Source organism: Trachemys scripta, chromosome 9, assembly GCF_013100865.1.
Source record: "Trachemys scripta elegans isolate TJP31775 chromosome 9, CAS_Tse_1.0, whole genome shotgun sequence".
NCBI classification, from domain to species: Eukaryota; Metazoa; Chordata; order Testudines; family Emydidae; genus Trachemys; species Trachemys scripta.
In genome coordinates, this window is record NC_048306.1 from 39,503,596 (window position 1) to 39,530,764 (window position 27,169).

Below are 27,169 nucleotides of genomic sequence, written 5' to 3' on the forward strand. Positions count from 1 at the left end.
GAGCGCAGCCCCCCACACTCCGGAGGGGGGGGGGGGGGTTAGCCCTAAGTCTTTCCGGTACCCTGTACCTGCTAAAAATCTCTTGCCGGTACTGGAGGGTACTGCCCTTCCTGCACTCACCATATCAACCTGGGTAGGAACAATCAGGAACTTTCCTGGTGGCTGCAGGGCTGTGACCTTGCATTAGGTATTGTAGCCACACATTTAACAAGGGTTCAGTATCCTGACTGTGTAAGAGCATGTTGGTGAAATTGGCCAACCGGTGTAAAATAAAAAATTACACAAGCCCAGGGCCATGGGGAATTCGTGGCTGGAGGCTGCTTGGTAATGCTGCTGCCGTTTCCAGGTGAGGAGCAGCCTCCTCCTCCTCGGGGCATCCTTTCCATCAGAGACAGGAAACGAGACTGGCTAAGCCACTGTTGGTTCTGCTAAGGTAAGTCCTGTTCTGCTGCTCTTGCTTACCCTTTTCCATAATGATTCGCCAGGGAACTGTGGACATCTGGCAGTCTGCCAGATGTCCAGGATAAGCTCCTGAGCCCTTGAATGGAGGCAGCTTTTCTGTAGCAGAAAGAGACTGTCCTTGGCTTTTGGGAAGTTGCTGGCACAATTTCCACAGTGGCCTCAGGTGAGTCACTTAATCCCTGTGCCTCAGTTTCTCTGTCTGTAATGAGGCTTCCCTGGGGAGGCTGGTGGGAAGGGTAAGTTTGAAGCAGGTTGTGTGACAGAGGTGCTCAGGGCAGTCGCTTGGCCATGACTCACAGGAATGGAAACAAATAGGCCTCTGGAGTTCCCATGGAGCTTCACTAGGTGTCTGTGGGCTCTGTGTCTGATTCCCTTGTCTCTCTCCTTCACCGTGCTGGCATAAAGGGGAGGAGCATCAGATTCATCCTTCATAGTCCCAAGGGCATCTTCGCTGTTCATATGCGAGACTCCTGCTGCCACAGGGTGCTAAAAACCAGGGCAATCTATGAGCAAGATGGCAAAAATGGGGGCTTAACTGCTAGTGTGTTTCTATTGCAGCACCTTCACTCATTAAATGAGTTGGGTGGAGGGGCAGGTCTCAGCTGCTCAAGCTCTTCTCCCGGTGCCAGGTAAAGAGCCTTTGGCATGAGACCAGAATTTAGATGTTAAGCATGGTTAGCTGGTGCTCGCTCTGTTCACACCCCTCAGCCCAGCTCTGCTTTGTGGGATAGTGGGATTGGCACTGAGCTAATCTTTGATGGAACTGCCAACCTGGGCCAGCTTGAGGCAGGCGTGATGGGTAAAGGCATAAATTTAGCACTGTCGCCAACTTGAGACATGCAGAAACCATTAATTAGGCCCCCAAGATCGTAAGATTTGAGAATCATTGTAGTACACTTTGGATTCTTTTCATTTGCCTTTTGGGTTTTCAGCTTTTAGGATTCACATTTTCAAGGTTTGCTCTGCAACCATAAGTGCTAGAAACTTTTTGGTTTTCAATGTAAGCTGAGACTTTTCATGTAATCACATAACACCAGAGCCTAGGACTTTTAGAGAAACACTAAATATTATGAGACTCCTGTAGGAGGTGGCAACCAACTGATCTAGCCAGGTAATTAGCCGCTACACCTTACAGCTGTTTTAACGTAGTTGGGGATTGGATAAAATACCCCTTTTGTATAAACCTCTGGGCTGTAGATGCTCTGAGTTGCAAATGGAGCATTCCCTCCCGTCCCCACTGTCTCGCATTACAATGGCCTCTGAAAAGCTTTAATACCCCCTGAAAAGATGGCCTCATGAAATGTCTCCCACATAATTCTGTCCTGATGATCTCTGTACCGACCTGTTCGCTTCCCTGGTAATCGCGTGTGTCAGATTTCACTTCCTGCTCCCTTCTGGGTAAGTGTGTGTCCAAAGTGGTGATGGAAGCATATGATACCAAATTATTGGCCTTTTCCTGTGGTTTTCAGGCCAAGTGACAGCTGTAGCATGGCAGGGACACAATGGAAATAAAAATATTAGTGCTATGGCAGATTGCGGTATCCCATGCTGTATTGATTAAAGCCAGGAGGAGGTGCTGTGCAGAGGTGGGACTTGGGTTCTAGTCCTGACGTCTCAGTTTATTCTGTAGTCCTCTGGCTCAGTGTGACAAGGTGAAGGAGGTCATATTTCATTGGACCAACTTCTGTTAGGGAGAGAGAGCGAGACAAGCTTTTGAGCTTACTCAGCTTACAGAGCTCTTCTTTGGGTCTTGGAACTAGTGGGTGAGTCACTTAACATCCTTGTGAGGCACAGAGCGGCTGGGCGGGTTAATTCATGAAGGTTTGTTAAGTGCTTGGAGATCTGTGTACCAGAATTGCTAGGGAGGTGTGATGGATGGCTATTCTGTCCAGCCACACTATTAATTGAATGCTTTGTGAAATGCCTGCCTCCCCACCTCCCATAATAGGAGGGCAGGAGAAAGGAAGAAATGGATACCCCTGTATTCTTTCCAGGCAAGTGGGGACTCAGCCAGACGCAGATGGAAGACGAGTGGGAATTTGCTGGGAAGTAGAGCAGTCCCAGCCCAGTGGTATCAGAAGGGGGGTTAGGGGGGAAAGCTTTTATCTCTCCTCCCCTTTCATTCCCCAGACACAAAGCCATCTGTGATTAACGCCTGTGAAGTACACCTAGCGCTTTGGGACCGTGCAGGGGATGCACACACTGTAGCAGGGGGAGAGAGAGAGAGACCAGCTCAGAGCAGCTTGGAGACCCTTTCACTACTGTTGGGGGCACCTGCTCCAACCCCTTTCATCTCAAAGTTTACTTCATTTCTTGGCTATAAGCTATAGCCTTGCCCCATGGGCTACTAGCCGAGCTCCTGAGCCCAGGCAAAAGGCAGCACCCCTTGGAACAGGGACAGAGCTGTTTCTTTTCAAATCAGTATCTGGAATTAAAATCCTAAATTAGTTCAGTCCTAGAAGCTGCTGAAAATTATTGGGGTGATGAATCCCTGGTCAGCTCCTTGTTGCCCCTGGAGATAACAGAAGTTTGTGTGTGGTTTGCTGAATCCACCTTCTGCACTGAGATAAGAACTTGGAGGCGAGCGACTGGGTCAGACGGCACTGCACCGGAGAGGCTGAGCCAATTGGAGCAAATCGCTTGTGCTAGCAAAGGCTGCTCTGAGGCTGAGTTTTGTCACTAGACGCTGCGCGGGACGTCTGATTAGTGAGTAAAAGGGTTTGTTCTGCCCCCTGAGTGTCCCATAGGTGATTATGTTCCCCCAACTCACAGTGTGCATGTGTCTAGTGGCTGTAGGACCGACCTGTGCGTGTTCCTGGGGTTGGGAAGGAATTTTCCCCTGGGTCAGATCGGCAGAGACCCTGGGGCGGGCGGTGTTCGTCTTTCTTTGTAGCATTGGGCAGGGGTCACTTGCTGGTTTAAACTAGTGTAAATGGTGGATTATCTGTAATTTGAAGTCTTTAAATCCCAGTTTGAGGACTTCAGTAACTCAGCCAGAGGTTAGGCGTCCATTACAGGAGTGGGTGGGTGGGGTTCTGTGGCCTGCGATGTGCAGGAGGTCAGACTAGATGATCATGATGGTCCCATCTGACCTTAAAGTCTACGAATCTACTCGTCATGCATAGCTGGATGTGTACATATGCCAGATGCATTGCACTCTCTATGCCTATGACTGGGTGTGTGTGGATATCATTGCCCCTCTGTTGTATGTTTGTTTTCTTTGTAGACAAAGAACTTCAGTTTATAATGCATTGCATGCATGTATTTATGCATGTGCTCAACTCCTCTGCATGCTGCATAAGCGTTTCCTGTATATAATCGAAGTGCGTATTTAGTTATTGTGCATATGTAAATGAGAAATTTGTGTGTATATAATTATGTCCATGCAGCCTGTCTTTAATGTAGGAATATGTGGTGTAAAGGGAATACATCCCTGTTAGTACATGTGTACTGGTGGCTATTGTCCATGGGTCTTTGTGTATTTCAGTGTGCATGCCTATGTCTCCATGGAGGGTCTTTTTAATCTGCCGCATCGTTTGTGGTGTGTCCACTCTGTACTTCTCTATTATTAGCACTTCTGCATGCTGTATACATTACCTGCAGTGGAGTGGGGTACCCAGGAGTTTGCCCACTGTGGGTACATGGGTACGGGGGGAGGGATAGCTCAGTGGTTTGAGCATTGGCCTGCTAAACCCAGGGTTGTGAGTTCAATCCTTGAGGGGGCCTCTTAAGGATCTGGGGTAAAATCAGTACTTGGTCCTGCTAGTGAAGGCAGCGGGCTGGACTCGATGACCCCCTAAGACTCCTAAGTAGGGTCTGATCTGCCATCCTGAGCTGCAGTGGACTGGTCACAAGGGCAGTGACAGGTGACTCATCCAGCTGCCAAGAGCCCTGAAGGTTTTCAGGGCTGGAACTGCCCATTCCTCCTACCAATGCGGTCAAGGGCCCCTCTCTGCTGAGCCGTGTTCTGGATTTAATAGGGAATGAGAAACCTCTGTGAAGAGTGTCCCAGTTATGGGGCTGGCAGCACCTTGTCCCCTTTGTGGATTCTGAGTTCACGGTCTCAGGACTTGGGCCTTCTTTTCCTGGGCCGGAATCCCATGAATCTCCCACTCTCAGACCGGGCCCTGGGCTACAGCACTCTGTGTATTGACTGTACTTACCCACCAGATCCGACTGGGCTCAACACTTGCAGTTCTGCCCTGCAGGGGTCTCTGATCTCTGGTGACTAGACTGACCAGAGGGTCTGTTTAAACCAAAGTATTGTTTAATCTGAACAGTAGGAATAAAACATTTAGAGAAATGGATTTTAAAACAACATAGTCAACCTACATGCCTCTCTATCTTACCTAGAGCCCTACCATCCTGTGTTGTATCTGAAGAAGTGAGGTTCTTACCCACGAAAGCTTATGCTCCCAATACTTCTGTTAGTCTCAAAGGTGCCACAGGACCCTTTGCTTTTTACAGATTCAGACTAACACGGCTACCCCTCTGATACTTCATCGTGTGAGAGAGTCACTGTTATTCTGCTGGAGTTCCTTTGACTTTTCAGTTTCCAGGCATTTGGGCCCTGCTGGGTCCAAAAACCGTTTTTGGTGGGCTCGTTGGCAGGTTGAGTCAGTTTCTTCATGGCCAACAACTCTGCCATTCTCCTGTAACAACCCACAAGTGTGTGCTGAGAGGTGTTTTGTCTTGAGCCTTTGTTCTGTCTTCCTGCTTGTTTCCCAACAATGTTGGTGGTTTAAACTCGATGTAGTCATCCAGTAAACATCCCAATAACCAGGTTAGGATACAGTGTTCATTAATTATTACCGAGCCACCTCACTTCTGTCACAAAAAGTTTGACTGGGTTCTTTATAAAATGTCTTGTCCTGTGGGAGTTTCACTCCCTGCAGCTATCCCCTGCATGACTGGTCTTGGGGAGCAGTGGCTGACGCAGCAATTCTCTCATCTCATCAGTGGGTGAGCTCCCTCCCTGCTCTGACTCGAGCCCCCAGTGACTAGGACTTCTACAGCCACGTTCCTAAAGCTGGGGTGAGTCTCAGCGTCTGCAAATCCGGGACTGAGAGCACGGGCTTTGACTAGGCCCAGAACAGTAAGGCACTGTAAGCTCTGCCATCAGATCTGATTCCTAACCTGCGGCACAGCCCCCACCCTTTGTCCAGTGCAGGGCCTCCCCCGCCCCCACTCTGATGAAGCCCCGCAGTCCAGCCCTGCACTCCTTCACACCTCTTATTGCAGCTCGGTTCCCTGACCTGCATCATCCCCCATTACTCTGGTGACGGGAGGCTTAGCAACTAACCGTAGTCATATCAGACTCTGACAGTCCTGTGATGTCGGCTTCATAACACTGGTGCTCTTTGTGGCCAGCTGGGTGTAATTTCCTTGGCTGGAGTGTAGGTGGCTTCAGAAGTAAGGAAGGCCAGGGAAACACTAGACCTGTTCCTCCCTCCTTTCTTCCCTACACCTAGTTGTTCAGGCAGTGGTTATACACCTAGCAGGAATTCTTCTTTCCTGAACTGTGCATGAGTCCTTCCTCATTGCTCCCGTTCCTGCCTCTAGCAGACTGTCCTATATATCAGCTTTATTCTGTGCCAAGAAATTCCCATGAAATCCCTTTAAACTCCTACCTACCTGTTCTGACTTAGCATTACAGCTCCTCTCTGCTCTGTCCCCTCCAGACTGTGTGAAGTCTTACAAAGCCATCCAGTCTCTTCCTTCCCTCCCACCCACCCAACCTAATCTCCTTTACTCCAGATCTTGCAGGTGTGGTTTCACTAACCTCTCTGAACCAGTCATACCCTGGCATCTCCGTGGGTCTCTGTTCTACCGACACCCCTTGTAGAAAGTCTCCGCTATGGTGCATGCAGTATTCCAGATGTGCCCTCAATTAACCCTTGTTGGTCATCGTTGATGGTGAGCCCTGAGGGGAAATAATTGCCTTAGAATGCTAGATAATACTTAGTTCTGCCTAGAGTGCAGGGGTGTGGCCTGGATGACTTCTCAAGGTCCCGTCCAGTCCTATGATTCTATGATTAACGACTTAATGTCATGACAGGCAATGGGTTGATCTCTCTGTTGGATGAGATGTTTGTTGCTCTCCAATGTCTTCTGGAGGAGATGCGCCAGGTGTGTGTGTGTGTGTGTGTGCACGCACACACACACATCTAGAGGCTCTCTGTGCTCTGGAACTGCTCCTTTATCTCATCCGTGGCCTGTGTTTGGAGATGAAGGTGGTGTGACATGTGTTTGCAGTTGCCTGATGGCCCCAGTGTCTGGCTGTACACAGCGCTGGGGTGTTAGAGGTGCCACTGCTGCAAGTAGGTAAGACAGCTGGGCAAGGAGAGGAATCAGCCGTAGACAAATGCTGTATTGCCTGTGCACTCATGCGCTGCTGGCGAGGTCCCCGTGGATTACTGCTGGTCTGCTTTGATTTTACTCTCTCCTTGGTATTTCCTCAACCAGTTCATTGTTGCTCCTTCTGCATCCTCCCATTCTTCTCTCCAGGGGACTTCCACTGTAGGTCCCATGCCTTGCACCCTCTCCCTGAGTCAGTCTGCTGAGCCTCAGCCCTCGCTGAAATGCAGCTCTTTGTGATGCTAACAGGGATGTCTTTGCTCCCAGTATCTTCAGTCACACCACCTTTGGTTCCATTTAGGCACAAATTGAAGCCTGCTGGGCAAGTGGCACAATTTGGGCAGTGGCAGCACTCGTCCCTGAGGAGCAAGGAAGCGGCAAGCTGAATTTGGCTATCTCCCCTGTTTGACCAGCCCTAGTGACCCCTGCACTCCATGCTGCGACAGATCTGTACAGCATGCATTGCAACTAAGGCTGTCAAGCGATTAATCGTGCTGTTAAACAATAAAATACCATTTATTTTAAATATTTTTGGATATTTACTACATTTTCAAATATATTCATTTCAGTTACAACACAGAATACAAAGTGCACAGCACTCACTTTATATTATTATTTTGATTAGAAATATTTGCACTGTAAACAATTTTTTTCAATTTACCTCATACAAGTACTATAGTGCAATCTCTTTATCATGAAAGTTGAACTTACAAATGTAGAATTATGTTAAAAAAACCTCTGTTTTATTTTTGAATGCAATGTAAAACTTTAGAGCCTACAAGTCCACTCAGTCCTACTTCTTGGTCAGCCAATCACTCAGACAAACTCAGACATTTGCAGGAGATAATGCTGCCTGCTTCTTGTTTACAATGTTACCTGAAAGTGAGAACAGGCATTTGCATGGCACTGTTGTAGCTAGTGTCGCAAGATATTTACGTGCCAGATGTGCTAAAGATTCATATGTCCCTTCACGTTTCAACCACCATTCCAGAGGACATGCTTCCATGCTGATGATGGATTCTGCTTGATAACAATCCAAAGCAGTGCAGAGTGATGCATGGTCATTTTCATCATCTGAGTCAGATGCCACCAGCAGAAGGTTGATTTTCTTTTTTGGTGGTGTGGGTTCTGTAGTTTCCGCATCAGAGTATTGCTCTTTTAAGACTTCTGAAACCATGCTCCACACCTCGTCCCTCTCAGATTTTGGATGGCACTTCAGATTCTTAAACCTTGGGTCGAGTGCTGTAGCTATTTTTAGAAATCTCACATCGGTACCTTCTTTGCGTTTTGTCAAATCTGCTGTGAAAGTGTTCTTAAAACAAACATGTGCTGGGTCATTATCTGAGATTGCTATAACATGAAATATATGCAGAATGCGGGTAAAACAGAGCAGGAGACCTACAATTCTCCACCCAAGGAGTACAGTCACAAATTTAATTGATGCATTATTTTTTTAATGAGCATCATCGGCATGGAAGCATGTCCGCTGGAATGGTGGCTGAAGCATGAAGGGGCATACGAATGTTTAGCATATCTGGCATATAAATATCTTGCAACGCCAGCTACAAAAGTGCCATGCAAATGCGTGTTCTCACTTTTAGGTGACGTAATTAAAAAGCAGGCAGTAGTATCTCCCATCAATGTAAACAAACTTGTTGGTCTTAGTGATTGGCAGAATAAGAGGTAGGACTGAGTGGACTTGTAGGCTCTAAAGTTTTACACTGTTTTGTTTTTGAGTGCAGTTATGTAACCAAAAAAAATCTGCATTTGTAAGTTATACTTTCATGATAAAGAGATTGCACTTCAGTACTTATATGAGGTGAATTGAAAAATACTATTTCTTTTATCATTTTTACAGTGCATATATTTATAATCAAAATAACAATATAAAGTGAGTGCTGTTTGTAATTGAAATTAATATTGAAAATGTAGAAAAACATCCAAAGTATTTAATAAACTTCAATTGGTGTTCTATTGTTATAAGTGCAATTAATCACGCTTACATTTTTTAATCACGATTAATCACGATTAATTTTTTTGAGTTAATTGCGTGAGTTAACTGAGATTAACTGAGCTGCAGAATGGTCTGTGGATTCTGTAGCTCATGGCAGGTGACTGAGTCCAGGATCCTGTTTTGAGAACTGCAGGGACGAATTCACAAACCTCCAGAAATAAACCCCTCCCCATTTTGTGCTCACAGGGAGCAGGGCCGGCTTTAGCAAGAGTGGGGCCCGATTCCTGGGGGCGGGGCTTGCTGCAAGCCCCGCCCCCAGGAATTGAGCCCCACTCCGGCCGTGTTCGCCGGGCTTGGGTCCGGCCCAGAGCCCCTTGGCAGCCGGAGCCGTGCCGCACCACGGGGGCCGGGCCGGGGGGCTGGAGCCGAAGCCGCGCCGCGGGGGCCGGGCCAGGCCGGGGGGCCGGACCCGAAGCCGCACTGTGGGGGCTGGGCCGGGGGGCCGGAGCCGGACCCGCGCCGCGGGGGCCGGGCCAGGGAGCCGGACCCGAAGTCGCGCCGCGGGGGCCGGGCCAGAGCCGAAGCCGTGCCGCGGATTGGGCTGGAGCCGCGTTGCGGGCCGGTGCACTCGGCCGGAACCGGGGCTGGACTAGGCCGTGCCTCCCCGGAGCCCTTCTCGTGCCCCCCACCACCCCGGGTTATCTGGTGCTGCCTGCCTGCCCCTGCTTCTTTTCAGACTTCCCGCGAACCTCTGATTCGTGGGAAGCAGGGGAGGGGGAGGAGCAGGGGGCGGAGCATTCAGGGGAGGGGAGGAGGGGGAAGTGAGCTGGGGGCAGGGTGGAGAGCTGCGGTGTGGGGCCCTCTTAGCGCGGGGCCCAATTCAGCCGAATCGGCTGAATCGGCCTAAAGCCAGCCCTGACAGGGAGAGATGAGCTCTCCATTATGACAAGATTCTTCTCCTTCTTGAGGGCTGGTTGTGGGGGAGACTCCCTCTAAGCCCTTGTGGGGGGGGGGGGGGGGGTCCTAACTCAGCCAGGATGACCTTTGTGGAGTGGAGTGAGAAGTTTCCTCCTTCTCAGGACTGACTCACTCTGCTGACTTACTGCTCCTGGCCTGCTGTCTTAGAAGGGAAGTGCCTGAGCACCAAAGCTGGGTCTCTATTGGCACCCTCAGCAAGTCTGCAGATGACACTAAACTGGGGGGAGAGGTAGATACGCTGGAGGGTAGGGATAGGGTCCAGAGTGACCTAGACAAATTAGAGGATTGGGACAAAAGAAATCTGATGAGGTTCAACAAGGACAAGTGCAGAGTCCTGCACTTAGGAAGGAAGAATCACATGCACCACTACAGGCTGGGGACCAACTGGCTATGCAGCAGTTCTGCAGAAAAGGACCGGGGGATTACAGTGGACAAGAAGCTGGATATGAGTCAGCAGTGTGCCCTTGTTGCCAAGAAGGCCAATGACATATTGGGCTGTATTAGTAGGAGCATTGCCAGCAGATGGAGGGAAGTGATTATTCCCCTCTATTCGACACTGGTGAGGCCACACCTGGAGTATTACGTCCAGTTTTGGTCCCCCCATTACAGAAGGGATGTGGACAAATTGGAGAGAGTCCAGTGGAGGGCAACAAAAATGATTAAGGGGCTGGGGCACATAACTTATGAGAGGCTGAGAGAACTGGGGTTATTTAGTCTGCAGAAGAGAAGAGTGAGGGGGGATTTGAAAGTAGCCTTCAACTACCTGAAGGGGTGTTCCAAAGGGGATGGAGCTAGATTGTTCTCAGCAGTGGCAGATGACAGAACAAGGAGCAATGATCTCAAGTTGCAGTGGGGGAGGTTTATGTTGGATATTAGGAAACACAATTTCACTAGGAGGGTGGTGAAGCACTGGAATTGGTTACCTAGGGTGGTGGTGGAATCTCCTTCCTTAGAGGTTTTTAAGGACCGGCTTGACAAAGCCCTGGCTGGGATGATTTAGTTGGTGCTGGTCCTGCTTTGAGCAGGGGGTTGGATTGTCGATGACCTCCTGAGGTCTCTTCCAACCCTGATATTCTATGATTCTAAGAGAGCACGGATCCTAGAGCTCCTGGGTCAGTGTGAAGCGGGCACAGTAACATTGACTGGGAAATAATGCTGGGAGACACTGCCAGTGGAAGCAGGAGGTTAGCACTTGGAAACCAGTTTGCACCCTGCCCCACCGGAGCGTTACTCTCTCTGCTAAGGGACTGGAGGGCTCCAGGACTTCGTAGGGGAATGTGGAGGTTTTTTTTATGTCTAAGCTCCTGTTCGGTGGCCTCTGCGATGTGAGTTTTGTGTTCTCTGTTCCATTCCTAAGGGACAGGTGTTCGTACAGAGAATGGGGCCTGGAAACCAAACTCCCTCCTTCTCCTCTGCTGCAGTGACCGCCCCAGTCAGGACTCAGGTGTGTTGGGGAGGGGCGTGATGTACGAGGGCTTCAGCAGGGTCCTGCAGGAGCTGGAAAAGATGAAACGGCAGAGCCAGCTGAGATGCTACTTCGGAGCAGCTGCCCTGTTCTAAGCTGGGCCCCTAGTTAAACTGAGCTGTATCTCCTGAGTCTGAGGGCAGATGTCATAACTTGCTGGGTAGCAGAAAGAGAGCAAAGCTGCCTGGCATGGTCAGATTCCTTAGCTCCTGCATCTCCTGCCTCTATGCTACCTGAGATAGGGCAGGGTCCACCTGGGGCTGTTCCCCAATTCATTTGAGGAAATGGAGAATTTTTATTCTGGGGGATCTGAGATTCTGTGCCAGTCAGAGGTTTATTTAAGGACCAGTAAACAACACAGCGTGCTCTGTCCAGCTACACAATCCTTGAGCCATCATTGGTTCAAATGGTATTATAATGTAAGTGGGGGGAAGGAGGGGGGCTTGGACCCACTTGAATATGAGTTCTCTGGAATGGTTCATCCACCCTGTGCATCTTTAAACCCGTTTTTGCTTCTGTATCTCGGGCAGATAGTTCCACTCTGCACAGTTTGTCAGGTATAAGGACAAACTTTCCCACCCCCTGAGTCTGCCTAGATATTTAAACAGTTCAAAGGGGCTGAATTGACTGCCTGTGAGACACTGCACTAAAACTTTGAGTAAACAAGGGGACAAAGCTTAGCCCTGGATACATTATAAAAGTGAATCGGGGATTATTCGGGGGGAGTATAAAATCTTCCCTCCTCCCCCAAGAAATAAAACAAGCTGTCATTGTCTAATACAGAGCTGGTCTATGGGGCACTTGATGGGGAGAGCTGGGCTGAATATCTTCCTGGTTTCCAGCTGCTAAATTGCATTAAAAGAATCCTGGTGCCGTGTTTGCCACAGGGAAGTTCTGGAGTTGTGACTGGGGGGAGGGCAGCAGTCTCTCTACTAAGATGTGGTGCACACTATGATAAACCTGGAGACCCCCTGCTCTAACAACTCTGCAGCATTGTTCATGTATCTATTATGGTTTCCCTGCTGCTATCTGGAGCAGCGCAGTGACGGCTGCTAGTCAGAGGCTCAGAAAGGCCCATTTTAATGACTAGCCTTAATTTCAAACGCAGCAGAGAACTTGTGCCTGATGAGGCTTACGGCTTGCTGGGCAAACTTCCGGGCTGTTGTGCAGCCCTGCGGGTCAGGTTTCTTTGTAAGCAAACAGGTACCAGGCGCTGCCAGCCCTGGCTGCAAGAGTGGCCTTCAGCAGCACCTCGGTGACAGGGTAGCTTTGACTTTCTTCACTGCCTGGAGTCTTCTGCTTCCATAACTATTGAGTATTCACAAGGGGGCGGGGGGCTGAAGGAGCTGCTCCTCCCTGCACGCTCCCTCTGGGGGGCCTCATTACCTTGCTGAGGTTGCAGCCCCTGGAGCAGCTGGCACCTGTTGTTAGGGCAGTGCTTGATGTTGATGCTGTCACCCTGGTAACGGTGCAAAGATTAGAGCTAGTGCGAGAGCATCTTCCCACTTGCACAGCACAGTGAAGGGCCATGAGGGAGGGGGACTGGGGAAGGGAGGGAGGCATGGAAGAAGCAGAGTGGAGCAAAAGGGAATGGGGGAAGGGAGGACGAGAGAGAGGCAGAGATTAAGGAAAAGAAAAATGGGGAGAAATAGGGAAAGATCAGTACAGAGGACAGAGAGGAGACAATTTTTCCTCTGCCTAATGTGATTTCTCTGTACGCATACACCCTTTCCCCCCTTGTCAGGAGATGCATGTGCTTTTAAAAGATGGTCAAAAGACCACTCCCAGCCATGTCCCATGAGTCAGGCTAGTAAGTGTGGTTCTTGCTAGACTACAGATGGGGAAACTGCCAAGCACAGAGATTAAATACTTTGCTGATGGCCCCTTGGGGAGTCTAGAACCCAGACTTCCAGTTTCTAGCCCCGTGGGTTAACCCCAAGCCTGAATGTGGATAGTACACAACAAGATTTATTCACAAAACCATGGTTTGTGATCAGGGCCGGCTCCAGCATTTCTGCCGCCCCAAGCAAAAAAAAAAAAAAAAGCCGCAATTGCGACCGGCGGTGGCAATTAGGGGGGAAAAAAAAGCCGCGATCAGAGGCGGCAGGTCCTTCGCTCCTAGAGGGAGTGAGGGACCTGCCGTCCCTGAATTGTCGCATGTGCCGTCCCTCTCCCTTGGCCACCTCAGGCACCTGCTTGTTAAACTGGTGCCTGGAGCCGGCCCTGTTTGTGATAGCCGCCTGTGATGATGAAATTAGGGTTGCCGACTTTCTAATGGCACAATACCGAACACCCCTGCTCCGCCCGTTCCCTGAGGCCTTGCCCTGCCCCTGCTCGCTCCATCCCCACTCCCTCCATCGCTCACTCTCCCCCACCCTCACTCCCTTTCACCAGGCTGGGGCAGGGAGTTGGGGTGTGCGAGGGGGTGAGGACTCCGGCTGGGGGTGCGGGCTCTGGGGTGGATCTGGGAATGAGGGGTTTGGGGTGCAGGAGAGGGCTCCAGGCTGGGGCAGGGGATTGAGGTGCAGGGGGTATGGGCTTTGGGCTGGGGGTCTGGGCTCTAGGTGGGGCCAGAAATGAGGGGCTCAGGGTGCGGGAGGGGACTCCGGGTTGGGGTGTGTGTGCGGGGGTAAGGACTCCGGCTGGGGATGTGGGCTCTGGGGTGGGGCCGGGGATGAAGGGTTTGGAGTGCAGGAGGGGGATCAGGGCTGGGGCAGGAGGTTGGAGTTGGAGTGTGTATATGGGACGCAGGCTCCGGAAGGGAGTTTGGATGTGGGTGGGGACTCTGGGCAGTGGTTTGGGGTGCGGGAGAGGGTTTGGAGTTTGGGGTCCCAGTGGCACTTAACACGGCTCCCAGGAAGCAACCGCCAGGTCCCTGCAGCCCATAGGCGTGTGGGAGGCCAGGGAGGCTCTGCGTGCAGCCTTTGTGCCGGCAGGCGCCACCCCTGCAGCTCCTACTGGTCGCGGTTCCTGGCCAATGGGAGCTGTGGAGCCGGCACTGGGGTAGAGGCAGCACATGGCCTTCCTGGCTGGCCATGTGCCTAGGGGCCACAAGGAGCTGGCGGTGCTAGGAGCTGTGCGGAGCTAGGGCAGGCAGGGAGCCTGCCTTAGTCCCGGGCTCCTGCTGCACCGCCAACTAGACTTCTGAAGGCCTGCCATGGTCCCTGTTTGACCGGGCATTCCAGTCAAAAACCGGACACCTGGCAAGCCTAGATGAAATGCATTGTGGGTAATTTTCATCTTCCTCCAGTAGAGGCCACTGCTGGAGGCAGAATGGGGAATGCCCTTTTAGTATGATCTGGGTCAGCAAAGCCTTTGTTCTTCCATGCATCCTCTTCCAACAGCAGAAGCCTTCACGAGTGCTGTGTACAGGGGGTGGGGGACAGCCCTGCATGGGATGTGATACGTGTGTGCCATATATCTTTCAGCTCTTAGTTATTTTCTGCTCTTTCCTGCTTCCTGGGGCAGGGTTCATGCCGGCGGCTTTCTCACATGGAGGATGAAGGGACAGAGTAATGGTCTGAAGAATTCGCCTGCCAGCTGCCCCCCCCGGTTGTCCGTCACAACCAGTACTGAAGATGATCCGGAGCGGACTGAGCTCAGCCCCAGCAGGTCAGGCTGCTCTTCAGTTTGGAACAGGAACGGTTTGCTAGAGAAGGGGAGTCTATTAGTAGGGGTTAAAGGACAGGTGGGCCTCAGATCCCTTCGGGAGGTATCTGGCCCTCTCAGGCATGGCATAATAGAGGAATCTGGACAGCACAACCCAGCTCCAGGGGAACTTAAACTGAAAGTAACCAGAGTGGTATAGGGAACCTCTAGTCGATATGGGAAAAGTGTGTGTGTGAAGGCGTGTCCTGGACACCCAGTTTTGAAGGGGGAGCAGAGCTATTCTGCTGGCTCAGCCTGGCAGGCAGACCAGATAGTGTCTTGTTAATGCTGCTCCCGAAGATAAAGGCTGAGCCGCTTTCTCTCAGGCCAGAGAGTGGTGGGTCCTGCAGGAAGAATCCAGGTAGGAGCCTGAGGGATACAGCTTAGATTTGGAGTTCCAGTCTTGGCTGAGGAATTGGGCAGATCCCAGGAAGGCTCTGTCTGGGTCAGGCAATGCCCACAGTATGTGCCCTATGTTAGAAAAGGGTGCAGACACCACCTACTTAAAATGTATTGGAGCTTTGGGGAATGCCCCTGAGAGATCCCAACCTCTCCTACATTGAAGGTGCTATCTGTCTTAGATACTTATATGCCCCCATTGAAATAGTAACAAGTTGGTCAGATTCAATACCTATACACACTGATGTCCAAGAACAGTTCGGTGAGAGAAGAAATTAAGGCCTCGTTACAGAGTGGGAATACCTGTTACTTTGCTCTGCAGGGAATGTTCAGCTCCAAACTACTACTCAGAAAGCCCAAGCTTTAGATGCACAAGGACGGTAGTTTTATATGGACGTGAGCCCGGGCACTGACTTAGGGCTTGTCTATACTTACCGCGCTGGTTCGGCGGCAGGCAATCGAACTTCTGGGTTCGATTTATCGCGTCTAGTCTGGACGCGATAAATTGAACTCAGAAGTGCTCCCCGTCGACTCCGGTAATTCTGCTCGCCGCGAGGAGTACGCGGAGTCGACGGGGGAGCCTGCCTGCCGGGTCTGGACGGGGGTAAGTTCGAACTAAGGTATGTCGACTTCAGCTACGTTATTCACGTAGCTGAAGTTGCGTACCTTAGTTCGATTTGGGGGTTTAGTGTAGACCAAGCCTAAGAAGGAAGAAAGATGCTAATTACCTTTGAAAATGAAGTGTTGAGATGAATTTTGGGGCCAGTAAGGGAGACTGACACATGCAGAAGCTCTAATAGGGACCTGCACGAGGTCTGTGGACCAAGAATAGTAAATGTAGTGAAGAAGCCCCAATGATTTTAGTGGGCAGGGCACATGGTTAGGATGCTGGAAGGCAGGCGGCTGAGCCTGTTGTGGTGTGCAGCCTGGTGGCCGACCTAGCGGAAGATGGAGAGTGGTGGGGGCAAACTGTGAGAGCAGCCAAGGACCTCTGTGCTCTGTAGAGCCAGGGAGGAAGAGTAACAATAATATGCTAGTATCTGAGCACTACATAATCATTAATGTATTTACCCTCGCAGACGTCTGCGAGGCCGGGCAGTGCAGTTATCCCTATTGTACAGATGGGAACTGAGGCACGGAAGGCTAAGTGACTTACCCAGGATCACACCAGCTGTCTCTGGAGGAGCAAGGACTTGAACTCCTGTCCCCTGAATCACAGGCTAGCACCCTAATCATTGGACCATCCTCCCTCTCAGAATCAGGGCTTTAGCAGTGAACACATGCCCCAGGGGTTGGTGAAACCAGTGAGTATCCAAAGGGAAATCCAGACCTCACTGTGCAAGCAGCCTGGTAACTTTACTCCAGCTCCTCCTGGACACCACCCTATTCTCCACCGAAAGCCAGGTGGGCTCACGTGCTTGGAGGGGAACACTGAGGAGATGATATTACCATGAGCAACATCTCTAGGCTGAGTGGAGGAAATCAAGGATTGAAATAACAGAGAGGATCCCTCCTTGCTTTGTTCTAGCACAGATGGATGAGGGGAAGTCCATGTCTGACTGAACTTGGGGACCCTATGCTATCACACACGTCAAGGAGCAGAGGGCTGGGAAGCGGGAGGGCAGGATCTTGATGATGTCAGGTCTCTTCTTTTCTTCCCTCAGGGTCTAGTTCATCTAAAGTAACTGGTGGTGAACACCGAGCAAGCAGAGAGTTATCTGATCTCTTTTCTCTTCTGCAGAGCCCTGTCTGCAGGTGAAGACACCTCCTCGGAGCTGCAGAGGGTGGCTGCGTTGGACAATGCAGATCAGCCAGATCGCTCCACCTTCCAAGGGAGAGGAGCTCTGTCCAGGTACTTGTGTCTGTAGGATGTAGCCAGGCCTGGGATGAAGGGATGAGCACTGAGTACTGTTCAACCACCACTGCTTTTGCAGGGCTGTGTGGGGTTCCAAATGACCAGCATGTTCGGGCCCAGCTGCTCTGTGCTTACAAAGTGAAGTATTAACCTGTCACCTCTGGCAAATCCTTTTCCAGCTGCACTGGGCCAAGTGGGCTCTTTTACAACTGTGGCCTTTTCATTCACCCCCTGAAGAGGTGACATTTTCCTGGCTTAGGGCCTAATCCTGTGCTGAGCTGAGCTCCCTCCTGTCTCGCTGCATTCAGTGGGAGTTGGGGACGTTTGGCACCACACCAGATCCCATTGGCTTTACGGGGGGCTGAAGATCTTGGATTCAGACTTGCTGGTTTCTGTACAGGTTCACCTGGCATGCAATAAGTGTGTCCAGCTGTGTGGAGGTCTAGAATGCCGAGACAGTGAGCCCAGGGGGCTGGAGGGTGCTCATGCTGTATGTCCATGGTTTAGAATAGGGATTTGGCTTAGGTGTGCACAGTCCACCAGCACCCATGCAGCTGCACTTGGGACCACACAGAGACACCTATGAACAACGTGCTGGCTGGGAATGTGTTTTCTGTCACGGCACAGACTCCTGACTCTGGCTTCTTCTCTCCCTGGCCAGGATAGTCCGACTGGTCGTGGTGCTCAGAGACTGGGCTAACAAAGGCTTGCGGGAGGAGGAGCAAAGGCCAGACTCGTTTCTTGAGCGGTTCCATGGGCCGGAGCTCCAGACGGTGACTGAAGGAGATGGCAACGCCCAAGGTGACCAAGAAAACGACGGCAGCAAACGCAAAAAGTAGAGTGTGTTTTTCTCTAAAACGTCTTGGCAGAAAGGGAAAATGTTTCTTGTATGTGGTAGACCTTTTCCCCCCCACCCTCTGGGCTCCTCTCTCCCACGATGAAGGGGGCTAAGTGATTTGATTGTGTGCCCTGATACAAGCAGGACGGTTGCATGAACTAGAGGTGACTGGGGTCACCATGCTGTGCTATGTCAGAGGACCAGACCCAGCTCAGTTAACTCTGTTTCTGAACAGTTTGGTATCAGTGTGTTTACTGTCTGGGCCCTGGTAGGGGAAGTGTATACACTGATCCATTGCCCAGACATAGGCACCTGCACCTGTAGTTGGTGCGTACCCTTTACTCACTGTCTAGTCTCACATGCCATCCCTGATTCTGTACTAGACCCTTATACTAATCAGTTGTATCTGCCACAGTGCTCACAGCTGGCACATCCTGATCACAGAGTCTCAAAGCGCTTTATAAAGGTCTGTAAGTCATAGTGTCCCCATTTTATAGAAGGGCAAAACTAAGGCTTATAGCACTGGTTTGCTATCTTTTCCATACGGTGGCCCCCTTTTCTATACAGGACCTCCTTCCAATCTAGCCATGACCCCTCTTCCATGTCGCAATATGGGAAGGCAGTGTGGCTGTTCATGATCCCCTGGCTGAGAGCCCCTGGTTTTGAATGTTTAAGCTCAAATCAGAAGTCTGAGGCAGAGTTTGAAATGGTCTCTCTAGGCTCCCAGCTCCCCAACCCAAAGTGCAGCTATTAGGCCCAGCTACCTCTCATCAGCAGTAACTCCTTCCAGGAGGAACTCCTTGGGGGATTTTGACAAAGTGCGTGAGTCACTCGGCTGATGCTGTATTTGCATCATCTGCAGGAGAGGAAGGGAAGTGTGTTCCTTGCCCAAGCCTTCTGCCAGAACATACTTTGTGAGGGCTAGTTCTCTAAAAGGCTCTTTCAAATCCAGTCCTTTCATCTGCTCTACACACACTCACATAGTGAAAAACAGTAACCTGGCTTTTCTTCCTCTCTATAATTAAAGGGCAAAGCTCATTGACTAGTCTGGACCCCTCCATTATAAATGGTAATTAGAACACTGAGAAATGATTGTTTTCTGCAGGAGAAAAATATCAGAGGCTTGTATCTGAGACTTTAATAGCCAGAGAAGAAAATGTTCTGCCCTGCGAGGTTAAGGGTATCTTGTTAATTATCAGAGGCAATAGGCTTAGAACTCGAATACAGAGAGATGGAATTGGAGTATATTCTGAAGGGGTACAGTGAGGTTCTTCAACCAGAATGAGCTCCGGACAGGGGGCTGCCACCTTGCTGAGGTTTGGCTTGCAGGCAAAATCTGTCTGCATCTGCTTGTTGTGGTGCACCAAAATGTCACCATAATGTTATATGACAGGATGGCAAAGACGGTGGTTGTTACATGTTTGCTAGCTTGAAGTTCTGTGGGGCCATTACTCCATTTGAAGATTTGTAAATTCAGGATGGTCCCACAAAATTCAGGATCGGTTCCCTGGCCACCTGGTGCACACAGGGATGACTAAGGGTGGGGGTTTCCCATTTCCATCATTCTCTAGGGAGAAATAGCTCATTGACCAGAGATTGGGGACAGAGATCAAGCCACTACCTGTCATGACATTGTCACTAATGTGATGTTGTGACGGAGCATTTCGGCATCCTCATGCAATTATTTCCCCTTGGGGCTGACTGATCCATGATGACCACCAGGGGTTCATAAAGCAAAATGGCATCCTCCATACATCGTGACCCTGCAGGCGCCATATGCGATGTGTGGAGCAAAATGATGTCCTCCACACTCAGGGGTGCTGGAACAATTTTGTATAGTGGGGGTGCTGAGAGCCATTGAACCAAACTGTAGACCCTGCATATAATGGAAACCACTTCAAGCCAGGGGATGTGGCAGCACCCCTAGTTCCAGCACCTATGTCCACACTAGGGATCAGTGCAACCCCATCTGCTGATGGCACAACCCCATTGGGGTCGTGACGCACAGTTTGGGAGCTGGTGGCTTAGCTGCTTCTGAGATCAGCTATGTGATGTGCAGACACAGTAGAAGACAGTCTGTTTCTCTGAAAACTCTTGACCCATTTTTAGAGCCATGTTGAACAACCACCGTTGTTGTGGCCCTACCAAAACCGTGTGAGAACCTGCTCTCCAGGCTTTGCCAAATGCGTTATTCCTAAAGCTCGGTGCTGTGCAAAATGCGTTATTCCTAAAGCTCGATGCACGATGCCTGTGCTGTGCAAAACCAGGGGCATAAACAAAAGGCCAGAAGATGCTGGTTTTGAAGGTGGCAGAAGCAGCACTGGAGGGTGAGGGAACTGGCAATTGCCAAATGGAAAACAGTGAAATTTGTTGGGAAATGAGTTGTTTTCTATTTCTAGGAGGGATTTTTGTAAACTCAAAGGCTGTGGGGAATTTTGTCCTCTTGGCACAAAGTGAAAGAGAGACAAGCCTATCAGTTCGGAAGCAGAGTTTCTGTCCCCTCTCTCCTCCAGTGAAATCTAGCAATTGCAGCACACACATCTTACTGCTCAGTCCCTAGATAAGCAGGATCAAATGCTTGGGAACAGTTCAAAGGCTGGACCCAGCAATTCAGTGAGCAGACTGCAGGCAGCATAAAGCAGAACGGAAATGGCAATTCCATAGTACTAGCTGCCACAGCAACCCCTTTCCTTCCTTAGTGTGGCACCTTGTATGCCCCTAAACTGCATGCATTTTACTCTGCCCTAATCAGTACTAGAGTTATAAACTATCTCAGAACTGTATCTGTTATACTGACACAAACTGTCCCAGCATTCTATATGAGAGAGCATGTTGTCTAGTGGTGGCAACAGCAGCTTTGAAATCAAATTCCTGATTCTGCCACTGACTTGCTGGGTGACATTGGGCAAGTCAGTCAGCTGCTCTGTGCCTCAGTTTCCCCATCTGTAAATTGAGTGAGCTCATTTTTTCCTACTGCAAAGGGGTGTTGAGTGGGGGATGGTTAACTGAGAAACCTTGGCAGGTTCTTAGTGCTCTTTAGATGGAAGGGGCTCAGTGCTGCTTCCAAGGTGCTGATATAATTAAACCAAACTGTAATTGATGCTGCTTGTGCCCTTAACCACATGCAGTCTCCGACGCCCTAGTTGCCTCGGTTTCTATTTTCAGGAAGAACTGGGAGCTCTTTGTGGTGGATCCTGCTGGAGACTGGTATTATCACTGGCTGCTTGTCATTGCAGTGCCCGTCCTTTACAACTGGTGTTTACTTGTGGCAAGGTGAGTAGGGAGCATTCCAGGGCAACTCTGTTCTGTAACTCTTCCACCATCATAGATGCCATCTCTGAGATCAGCATCAGCCAGCTGAAAACTGGCTTATGTCTTGCATTGTTTGTTTCTGAGGCTGCTTATCACTGGGTGGCTGGCCCATTCAAAGGGAGGGAGGGCTCGGCCCACCTGTGATACAGCTGATTTGCCTCCTGGGGCAGAGAGGATGAATTAGATCATGTGAGAGGTGGTCATGTGTCTAAATTAGAGGTGTGGTGGGGGGAAGTAGTGGTCAGTAGACAGCTGGAGGGCAGTGACTGCAGAGTGAAGTTGAAGGAAGAGTGTTTCCTGCAGTGGTCCCTCTGGGAGGGAGTTGTGGCTGGGTAGAAAGCCCTGGTTGGAAGTTTTGCTTTCCTTTTGGGGAGAAGGCAAAGAAAGCAGGCCAGGCCTTGCATCTTGTCCAGCGGCTCTGAGAGCAGTAAGAGACGGTACCTCGGGGAGGTGGGGTTGTGCTGGGAGTAAGGCCGGGGTGGAAGTCTTTTTGGGTTCATTTTTGAACTTTATGCTAATAAGCCAGACCCCCAGAAAGGCTGTTGTTGGACTTCTAAATGTTTTGGGAATATCTGAGGAGTCCAAGGAGGGAAACTGAGGCAGACCCACCCTGGCCACGCGGGGGCACAGGGGAAGTGCTTGACCTTGTTGCATCAGTAGCAAAAAATCCACATTTTTCTGTTGTCATGGCTCTGGAAAGGTAGAGCCTCTTCCATCTAGGTTAGCTGCATGTGCTGGGTTGGTAACAACTGAGTGTGGGGTGGTGGAGTGGCATTATGCTGTTGCATGTGGGAGGCAGTTTCAGTAGCATTACTGCTTAGCTTAGCGGAGGGCAGATGTCGCAGACAGGATGGACTTAATTTCCGAGGAGTGAGGGAATGGCTGGCAATTGTCAGAGATCAGCCCTGGTGGCCACTGGGACACCACAGCCTATAGGAACCCAGTATCCGCCTTTGTTCAGTATAGGTGATGGGGTTGAGTTGGTTTTGGTATCTTGATAACACCCTTTTCCCCCTCCCCACCCCCACAATTACTGCCATGTGCTTCTTCTGCAGAGCCTGTTTCAGTGACCTCCAGAGGGACTATTGGATCCATTGGCTGGTGCTGGACTATGTCTCGGACTGTATCTACGTCGCTGATATTGTCATTCGGCTGCGCACAGGTGAGCAGAAGAGGCAGCCTAGCCTGGGAAGGATTTGTTTTAATGTTATCACCTGAGATTTGATAGAAGCTGTGAGGGGCTGGCCTGATCTGGGGCTCCTTTAGGAGGAGTGGCTTAATCCAGTGATTCTCAACCAGGGGTACATGCACCCCCTGGAAGACATCTGCGTACCCTCAGATTACATCAACTCATCTAGATATTTGCCTAGTTTTACAACAGGCTACATACAAAGCACTAGCAAAGTCAGTGCAAACTAAAATTTCATACAGACAATGACTTGTTTATATGGCTCTATACACTGAAATGTAAGTACAATATTTATATTCCAATTGATTGATGTATTTTATAATTCTGTGGTAAAAATAAGCCAGTAAGCGATTGTTCAGTACTAGTGTGCTGTGACACTTTTGTATTTTGATGTCTGATTTTGTAAGCAAGTAGTTTTTAAGTAAGATGAAGTTGGGGATACACAAGGCAAATCAGACTCCTGAAAGGGGTACAGTAGTCTGGAAAGGTTGAGAGCCACTGGCTTAATCCATACCTCGGTGTTAGCTGGCAGGAAACGGCCTCTGGAGAAAGAATCTCATTAAAAGCTCTGTAAAATAGACTAAGTTTCAAAATGAAAGATTCATCATCCACAGCTTTTAACTTCACCTATGAATAATTGTACAAAATTACCCACATGACCATTAGTGTTTGGGCACAGCTTTAAGTCTATGTCTCTGGTTTGGTATCTGTTAAGTTAATGAGTAATCTAAATGGAAAAATGGTAGAATTTAATGTTCCCAGAACGTAGCTGGCTGCTTTGCAATTTCTGTCTGTCACTGAAGAGCTCTGATCTAATTCACTATATGCAGGGCGGAAATATCAGTATGTCCTCCTATCTCTGTGTCATCAGAGTAAATTCCTAAGTAATACCTTTTTGTGGCTTTTTCCAGATGAAGCGCTTGAGGGCTGGCAAAGGCTTGTAGACCGAGCAGATCAGGCAGAATTAGAAATATTTTAATTACTATATGTGTATGTTGGTTGAATGCAACCCCAAAGCCAAGAGAACAAACATATCTGAGCCAAGATAATTCTTCCCCTTGTTTCTCTGGTAGGTTTTTTGGAACAGGGTCTGCTGGTCAGGGACCTGAAGAAGCTACGGGATAACTACATCACCACCTTACAATTCAAGCTGGATGTCCTCTCCATCTTGCCAACAGACCTGGCCTACCTTGCAGTGGGATTACATCAGCCTGAACTACGCTTCAACCGGCTGCTGCACTTCTCCCGCATGTTTGAGTTCTTCGACCGGACCGAGACCAGAACCAGCTACCCAAATATCTTCAGGATCAGCAACCTGGTTCTCTACATCCTGATAATCATCCATTGGAACGCCTGTATTTACTATGCCATCTCCAAGGCCATTGGGTTTGGGACGGACACCTGGGTGTATCCCAATATCACCGACCCTGAGTATGGCTATCTCGCCAGAGAATATGTCTACTGCCTCTACTGGTCCACTCTGACCCTGACCACCATTGGGGAGACCCCACCCCCAGAGCGTGATGAGGAGTACCTCTTTGTCATTGTTGATTTCCTCATTGGTGTCCTGATCTTTGCCACCATCGTGGGGAATGTGGGCTCCATGATCTCCAACATGAATGCCACCAGGGCAGAGTTCCAGGCCAAGATAGATGCCATCAAGCACTACATGCAATTCCGCAAGGTAAGCAGGCACATGGAGGCCAAAGTTATCAAGTGGTTTGACTACCTGTGGACCAACAAGAAGGCTGTGGATGAGCGTGAGGTCCTCAAGAACCTCCCTGACAAGCTGAGGGCAGAGATTGCCATCAACGTCCATCTGGAGACTTTGAAGAAGGTGAGAATCTTCCAGGACTGTGAGGCTGGTCTGCTGGTGGAGCTAGTGCTGAAGCTTCGACCACAGGTTTTCAGCCCAGGAGATTACATTTGCCGGAAGGGGGACATTGGCAAGGAGATGTACATCATCAAGGAAGGAAAGCTGGCTGTGGTGGCAGACGATGGCGTGACACAGTATGCTTTACTCACCGCGGGAAGCTGCTTTGGCGAGATCAGCATCCTCAACATCAAAGGGAGCAAAATGGGCAACCGGCGCACGGCCAACATCCGAAGCCTTGGCTACTCCGATCTCTTCTGCCTGTCAAAGGACGACTTGATGGAAGCAGTGACCGAGTACCCTGATGCCAAGCGGGTCCTGGAGGAGCGTGGCCGGGAGATCCTGATCAAGGAAGGGCTTCTGGATGAGTCTGCGGCCGCAGAGAGCTCAGAAGGGAAGGACACTGAGCAGAAGCTGGAGAGGCTGGAGTCCCACCTGGACACGCTGCACACCCGTTTTGCCCGGCTCCTGACTGAGTACAATGCTGCCCAGCTGAAGCTCAAACAGCGCATCACTGTCTTGGAGTCCAGGGTAAAGCAGTACAACCAGGAGGAATTCTTCTCCGACAGCTCAGACAGCTCCCTGGAGGAAGAAGAAGCAGCTAAATCCAAAGGACAGGAGTGAGGGCCACAGATGTCAGCTCTGGCTGTGTGTGCACGCTGCTGAGATGGTATTTCCAGGAACGCATTGCTCCCACTGCCTTGTATGAGACTTATCTTGAACCCATAGAAGTGCTGCTGCTGGCCTTAGATGGCTGGGAACTGAGTAGAGAGCAGTCAGGTGACTCCAGTAGCTCTCACTCAAGTTGATCTCTCTCCTTGCTGCCTTTATCCAAGACCTCACAGATCAGTAAAAGCACAAGACTGACCTCTGCTGCTGCTAACATTTCCTTCAAGCTCTTTCAGGGAGCCTGCTGTCCTCTTTCTGGCCTTAGAGATCGGGACTCCATTAACTCAGCGCCTTGTAGGTGGGAGTCAGTGAGGACTTCTGGGCCCTGGCATTGCCGAGGTGGGGGTGCATAAGCATTGATGTAGTCAAAGATCTTCACTTCTCCCGTTTTTGATGGGGCTGGTGAGGAGGATGACCTTTATTATCTTACGGGAATGCTGGTCCTTCTAAACCGCAAGGGAGAAACTGAAGCATAAACCAGATGCTCATTAATGTATTTTGGTATCTGCTTTTATAACACACACACTATGTTATGTAAATACTTCTTTTCCAGTGTCTGAGTCCATATGTTCAAGAGACTAAAACCTGATGGGGGGCGGGGAGGGGGAATCCAGCCATAGCCCTATCTGTCTGCAAATGGAATGTCTTCTGGTTCAGTATAGCCCTGTAGATCAGACTCATGATAGCCCTGAACAGGAGATGATGGCAGAGGATGGTGGGGATAGGAGAAACCTATTCCCTACCTTACCAGGTTGTATTTTCCTGTATGAACATCTTGCTTAGTAGGCAGAAACACTCGTGTGTGTATTTAGTACTTGGTTCATGAGGTTGAGGAGCAATTTTCCTGGATGCATTTTCCTAGGTCATGCTTTCCTGGAGAATGGCCTTTTGCTAGGCATTCTGTTCCCGAACCGCTGGGTACAGTGGCAGCTTGAATTTTACTTGGGCTAGAGAAGTCTCCGGTCACATTAGCAGTGTGCTTGGGGCTGACAGCACCTGTTCCTTTAGGTGCAAAAATAAGAATCTCTCTCTCTCTCTCCCCCCCCCTTTAATCATGTACCAGGGATGCATGTTCTAAAGACACAAAGCTGTGGCAAGACCCAACTACCTGCCTTTTGTTTACAGTGGGTAACTCATAGGGTGTTAGCAGAGCCCATGTATTTTTCTACATGATATTCCCCTTTGCCAAGCAGCAGGTGTCAGGACTTTGCAGATCAGTTTGGAGGAGGAATTGGTGACCCAGGGTCAGGGGATGAAATGTTGGTCCCCTTGAGGTCTATGGCAAAACACCTGTTGACTTCACTGGGGCTGGGATTTCACCCCTCGTGTATTCTTGGTGTAACTGTTTATTTACTAGCTGTTTCCTTGGTCACAAACAGCAGCCAGGCAACTCCCTCTTGCAGCAACCTCACCTCTGCTCTGTCCGTGAGAAGCAGCTGTGCGTGGCCTCTGCCTCTCTTAGAATCTTGCTGCTTAAAACGCCATTCCCTGCTCTGCCTCAGCTCCTGAGCTTCAGCTGGGAAATCCCCTAATCCAAGCTCCCCACACGGCCTTCAGCGGTGAGCCTGGGCACCAACCCTGCTTAGGAGAAGCGGCTTTGTGATACAAAGGAACCTCTGAAAGGTTTCTTTGCCCATCAGCGAGTGCTTTGGCCTACACCCTCCCTGTGTGGGTGTGATAAGTTTCATTCCGACTGCTTATATACCAATAACTCTTATCATGCAGGATGGGCCATTTGCACCCTGCATGTCTACAAACTAAGCATTCTGGGAGTTGGAGCCCCCAAAGGATCCTGTAACGTCACTGTACTTGCAGAACCAAGGCACACTGGGTGTGTGGACTGCTATCCCACTGCTCTGAACTAGCTAATGCCCGAGTGTTGTAGTCCCAGTAAGCCTATAATGTCCCTGCTGCAGAAGCTGGGCATCCTGGAGATTGTATGCAGGTTAGATGGTTAGTGTGAGTGTGTCTCTGCAACTTGACAGTTTTCCCCAAGCCACAGCAAAGGATACTTACCTGTACCCCCATGTTACCAATCTCTGAGGAAAACCCCCTTGGGAAACACGATCTGTTAACACGGCCCATTTGCTCTCTCTGCAACACAGAAATGATGTGCTTCTTTCACAGGACTTGCATAGTTTTGCTTCCTGTTGTATCTCAGTGAGCCAAA

General features: G+C 50.0%; 1 protein-coding gene across 2 annotated transcripts; it reads left to right on the plus strand.

Annotated features, from left to right (window-relative positions):
• CNGA2 (cyclic nucleotide gated channel subunit alpha 2) lies at positions 1-26,881 on the plus strand. 2 transcript variants are annotated; one of them, XM_034780642.1, is made up of 7 exons: positions 1-3,168; positions 14,685-14,828; positions 17,005-17,115; positions 17,780-17,953; positions 21,122-21,229; positions 22,324-22,430; positions 23,531-26,881. In XM_034780642.1, exons 2-7 carry the CDS (start codon positions 14,716-14,718, stop codon positions 24,952-24,954), a joined length of 2,037 nt encoding a protein of 678 aa, XP_034636533.1. In that variant the 5' UTR covers positions 1-3,168; positions 14,685-14,715; the 3' UTR covers positions 24,955-26,881. The 2 variants fall into 2 exon arrangements, with proteins under 2 accessions (XP_034636533.1, XP_034636534.1); XM_034780643.1 differs by lacking the exon at positions 1-3,168 and adding an exon at positions 10,786-11,195.
• The last annotated feature ends 288 nt before the right edge of the window (positions 26,882-27,169 follow it).